This window comes from Oncorhynchus gorbuscha, linkage group LG08 (genome assembly GCF_021184085.1).
Source record: "Oncorhynchus gorbuscha isolate QuinsamMale2020 ecotype Even-year linkage group LG08, OgorEven_v1.0, whole genome shotgun sequence".
Classification (NCBI taxonomy): Eukaryota; Metazoa; Chordata; class Actinopteri; order Salmoniformes; family Salmonidae; genus Oncorhynchus; species Oncorhynchus gorbuscha.
The window spans coordinates 76,224,650-76,230,649 of NC_060180.1; the positions used below are offsets into that span (position 1 = coordinate 76,224,650).

General features: G+C 51.4%; 1 protein-coding gene across 1 annotated transcript in view; it reads right to left on the reverse strand.

The window, feature by feature from the left end:
- LOC124040699 (microtubule cross-linking factor 1-like) overlaps positions 1 to 6,000 on the reverse strand; it is a 137,003-nt gene that overhangs the window by 94,072 nt on the left and 36,931 nt on the right. The window contains exons 4-6 of the mRNA XM_046357774.1: positions 2,402 to 2,461; positions 1,674 to 1,949; positions 333 to 716 (exon numbers count right to left, since the gene is read on the reverse strand). Of these exons, the coding sequence (XP_046213730.1) occupies positions 333 to 716; positions 1,674 to 1,949; positions 2,402 to 2,461 (720 nt within the window). The remainder of the gene's footprint in view (positions 1 to 332; positions 717 to 1,673; positions 1,950 to 2,401; positions 2,462 to 6,000) is intronic.

Sequence of the window (6,000 nt, forward strand, 5' to 3'; positions counted from 1 at the left end):
CGATTAATATTGACTGCTATTGATGTAAAATATTACTAGGTCTTTAAGAGTTTATTCGGAAGATAACAGCTCTATAAATATTATTTGCTGCCTCACCTTTCTACTGAGCTCGTTTATCTGCATTATGGGTACTGTAGTCCATCATGCTGCCTCACCTTTCTACTGAGCTCGTTTATCTGCATTATGGGTACTGTAGTCCATCATGCTGCCTCACCTTTCTACTGAGCTCGTTTATCTGCATTATGGGTACTGTAGTCCATCATGCTGCCTCACCTTTCCACTGAGCTCATTTATCTGCATTATGGGTACTGTAGTCCATCATGCTGCCTCACCTTTCCACTGAGCTCATTTATCTGCATCCTGGCTGCCTTCAACTCCTCCATCATCACCACACCGCTTCCGTTACTCCCATTACCGGACTTCATCATCATCATCACTCCGACCTCGCCTTCCTCGTCTCTCGGGCCGAACTTGAAGCGGTTCAGTTCTGAGATCAGCTGCTTGTTGTGGTCCTCGATCTCCGAGATGGACCGCCGGAGAAGTTCTGCCTCTTCCTCTACAAACTGTAGGTGGCGTCGCAGCTCCCCGGCTGACTCCAGAGCGTCTCCGCCGTACGGGGAGGAGGGCATGCTGCTGAAGGGCTCCCGGCCGAAACAGTCCCTCTCGTACTGGCAGCGGATGTCCTCGTTCTCGGCCCTCAGGCCTCGGTTCTCCACCTGATAATAATGAACATAATGATTAGGAAGCGATCTTCATTTACAGGAAGAAATCAAAGTACTGCAGGAAGGGGAAACAAAAGACAATAGCACCCTATTCCTTACATAGTGCACTACTTTGACCTATAGTAGTGGATGGGGCTCTGGTCTATAGTAATGGATAGGGCTCTGGTCTATAGTAGTGGATAGGGCTCTGGTCTATAGTAGTGGATAGGGCTCTGGTCTATAGTAGAGGATAGGGCTCTGGTCTATAGTAGTGGATAGGGCTCTGGTCTATAGTAGTGGATGGGGCTCTGGTCTATAGTAGTGGATAAGGCTCTGGTCTATAGTAGTGGATAGGGCTCTGGTCTATAGTAGTGGATAGGGCTCTGGTCTATAGTAGTGGATAAGGCTCTGGTCTATAGTAGTGGATAGGGCTCTGGTCTATAGTAGTGGATGGGGCTCTGGTCTATAGTAGTGGATAGGGCTCTGGTCTATAGTAGTGAATGGGGCTCTGGTCTATAGTAGTGGATAGGGCTCTGGTCTATAGTAGTGGATAGGGCTCTGGTCTATAGTAGTGGATAGGGCTCTGGTCTATAGTAGTGAATGGGGCTCTGGTCTATAGAAGAGGAGAGGGCTCTGGTCTATAGTAGTGGATAGGGCTTTGGTCTATAGTAGAGGATAGGGCTCTGGTCTATAGTAGTGGATAGGGCTCTGGTCTATAGTAGTGAATGGGGCTCTGGTCTATAGTAGTGGATAGGGCTCTGGTCTATAGTAGTGGATAGGGCTCTGGTCTATAGTAGTGGAGAGGGCTCTGGTCTATAGTAGTGGATAGGGCTCTGGTCTATAGTAGTGGATAGGGCTCTGGTCTATAGTAGTGGATAGGGCTCTGGTCTATAGTAGTACACTACATGGATTAGAATGGGATAGGGTTCCATGTTCAGACACACCCAGGGTTAAAAGACTCGGGCCACTCACCTCCAGCTCTACAATTTTCCTCCCCAGAATATTAGCCTCTTCCTCCACCAGTTTGAGTCGTAGCCGTAGCTCAGCCTCCCTGGTGCTGTGGGGCCCACCACCTGCAAGCTCTGCAAGGGGTAGAGGGCTGTCCACGTCCCCGTAGACTGACTTATACTGCTGGATCTCCTGCTCTAGCTTGTCCTTCTCCTTCCCCAGCTTGGCCATCTTCTTACGCATGAGGGTGGATTCTTCCTTAGAGAACTGCAGCTGACACCTGAGATCTGCACTGTCCTCCTGTGAAGAGGAGGGGGAGGAGGAGGAGGAGGAGGGGGAGAGGAGGAGAAAGAGGAGGGGAGGAGTAGGGGAGAGAGGAGGGGGAGGGGAGGAGGGAGGAGAAGGGGGAGGGGAGGAGGAGGAGTAGGGGGAGGAGGGGGAGGAAGGAGGAGGAAGAGGGAGGAAGATGGGAGAGAGGTACGCTCATTGTGAAATCGAATTGGCTTTATGTGATAGAATGTGTGATAGAGGTCTCCTACCTGGTTCAGAGATGATAGAATGTGTGATAGAGGTCTCCTACCTGGTTCAGAGATGATACAATGTGTGATAGAGGTCTCCTACCTGGTTCAGAGATGATACAATGTGTGATAGAGGTCTCCTACCTGGTTCAGAGATGATAGAATGTGTGATAGAGGTCTCTCTCCTACCTGGTTCAGAGATGATAGAATGTGTGATAGAGGTCTCTCTCCTACCTGGTTCAGAGACTTCTTGTCCCTAAATGTTTCCCTGCTTCCTCTCCGTCGTGTACCAGTCTGTGAGAAGGAAGAGAAAACACAAATATCAGAGGACATCCATAGTCTGCACACTGGCCACGTACAATAACTAGGACAAGGTGGGGACAATGAGTTACACTGCTTCAATCGTCAAAACACGTTTTCGTTTTGACAGAACACATAGTAGAATGAATAGAAGGGGCTTGGAACCTCTAACCCGGCAAAAAGGGTCAAACTGTGGGCAAAGCCCTGTTTCTGTGGAGAGATATGGACGTGGCAAATATTTCACTGGTGCTGGGACTAGACAGACCAACAGACAGGCAATATTTCACTGGTGCTGGGACTAGACAGACCAACAGACAGGCAATATTTCACTGGTGCTGGGACTAGACAGACCAACAGACAGGCAATATTTCACTGGTGCTGGGACTAGACAGACCAACAGACAGGCAATATTTCACTGGTGCTGGGACTAGACAGACCAACAGACAGGCAATATTTCACTGGTGCTGGGACTAGACAGACCAACAGACAGGCAATATTTCACTGGTGCTGGGACTAGACAGACCAACAGACAGACCAACAGACAGACCAACAGACAGGCAGACAGACAGACAGACAGACCAACAGACAGGCAGACAGACAAACAGACAGACCAACAGACAGGCAGACAGACCAACAGACAGACAGACAGACAGACAGACAGACAGACAGACAGACAGACAGACAGACAGACAGACAGACAGACAGACAGACAGACAGACAGACAGACAGACAGACAGACAGACAGACAGACAGACAGACAGGAAGACAGACCAACAGACAGGCAGACGGACCAACAGACGGACCAACAGACAGACCAACAGACAGGCAGACAGACAGACAGACAGACCAACAGACAGGCAGACAGACAAACAGACAGACCAACAGACAGGCAGACAGACAGACAGACCAACAGACAGACAGACAGACAGACAGACAGACAGACAGACAGACAGACAGACAGACAGACAGACAGACAGACAGACAGACAGACAGACAGACAGACAGACCAACAGACAGGCAGACAGACCAACAGACAGACCAACAGACAGACCAACAGACAGACAAACAGACAGACCAACAGACAGGCAGACAGACAGACAGACCAACAGACAGGCAGACAGACAGACAGACCAACAGACAGGCAGACAGACCAACAGACAGACCAACAGACAGACCAACAGACAGACCAACAGACACACCAACAGACAGGCAGACGGACCAACAGACGGACCAACAGACAGACCAACAGACAGGCAGACAGACAGACAGACAGACAGACCAACAGACAGGCAGACGGACCAACAGACGGACCAACAGACAGGCAGACAGACCAACAGACAGACCAACAGACAGGCAGACAGACAGGCAGACAGACAGGCAGACAGACAGACAGGCAGGCAGACAGACAGGCAGACAGACCAACAGACAGGCAGACAGACAGACAGGCAGACAGGCAGACAGGCAGACAGGCAGACAGACAGACAGACAGACAGACAGACAGACAGATATCGAATTCTGTTTCTGACTCAACACACACCACATCTCCACAATAACCTGTCCTGAGCATTTGCCTGCCTGTCTCTGTTTATGTCAGACATTTGAAATGTGTTCTAACGAGCTTTGCATCGCGCGAAGCAAAGCCAGGATCAAATGTGTCCTTCTGCACGATAGCTTAGTGTTTTCACTGACTGATTGGCAACCCTGCCAGATAAACCCATTCAACTTCAAATCCACTGCTCTCCTGGTGTGGACATCCACATATGCATGCTACACACACACACACACACACACACACACACACACACACACACACACACACACACACACACACACACACACACACACACACACACACACACGCACGCACGCACGCACGCGCACGCGCACGCACACGCACACACGCACGCACACACACGTGAGCGCACACACACGCACACACACACACGTGAGCGCACACACACGCACACACACACACACACACGCACGCACACACAAGTGCACACACAAGTACACACACACACACACACACACACACACACACACACACACACACACACACACACACACACACACACACACACACACACACACACACACACGTGAGCGCACACACACGCACACACACACACGTGAGCGCACACACACGCACACACACACACACACACACGCACGCACGCACGCACGCACACACAAGTGCACACACAAGTGCACACACACACACGTGAGCGCACACACACGCACACACACACGCACACAAGTGCACGCACACACGCGCACACACACACACACACACACGCACACACACACGCACACAAGTGCACACACAAGTGCACACACACACGCGCACACACACACACACACACACACACACACACACACACACACACACACACACACACACACACACACACACACACACACACACACACACACACACACACACACACACACACACACACACACAAACTGAGACCAGGAAGTGAGTGAGTCAAGGTCTGTCCTTGTCCGGCTGTAACATTTACATACATTACATTCCTCACAGCTCCGTAGGCAAGCACCATGGTCTTGTAGCGGATGCGAGCTTCAACTGGAAGCCAGTGGAGAGAACGGAGGAGCGGGGTGACGTGAGAGAACTTGGGAAGGTTGAACACCAGACGGGCTGCGGCGTTCTGGATGAGTTGAAGGGGTTTAATGGCACAGGCAGGGAGCCCAGCCAACAGCGAGTTGCAGTAATCCAGACGGGAGATGACAAGTGCCTGGATTAGGACCTGCGCCGCTTCCTGTGTGAGGCAGGGTCGTACTCTGCGGATGTTGTAGAGCATGAACCTACAGGAACGGGCCACCGCCTTGATGTTAGTTGAGAACGACAGGGTGTTGTCCAGGATCACGCCAAGGTTCTTGGCGCTCTGGGAGGAGGACACAATGGAGTTGTCAACCGTGATGGCGAGATCATGGAGCGGGCAGTCCTTCCCCGGGAGGAAGAGCAGCTCCGTCTTGCCGAGGTTCAGCTTGAGGTGGTGATCCGTCATCCACACTGATATGTCTGCCAGACATGCAGAGATGCGATTCGCCACCTGGTCATCAGAAGGGGGAAAGGAGAAGATTAATTGTGTGTCGTCTGCATAGCAATGATAAGAGAGACCATGTGAGGTTATGACAGAGCCAAGTGACTTGGTGTATAGCGAGAATAGGAGAGGGCCAAGAACAGAGCCCTGGGGGACACCAGTGGTGAGAGCGCGTGGTGAGGAGACAGATTCTCGCCACGCCACCTGGTAGGAGCGACCTGTCAGGTAGGACGCAATCCAAGCGTGGGCCGCGCCGGAGATGCCCAACTCGGAGAGGGTGGAGAGGAGGATCTGATGGTTCACAGTATCGAAGGCAGCCGATAGATCTAGAAGGATGAGAGCAGAGGAGAGAGAGTTAGCTTTAGCAGTGCGGAGCGCCTCCGTGATACAGAGGAGAGCAGTCTCAGTTGAATGACTAGTCTTGAAACCTGACTGATTTGGATCAAGAAGGTCATTCAGAGAGATAGC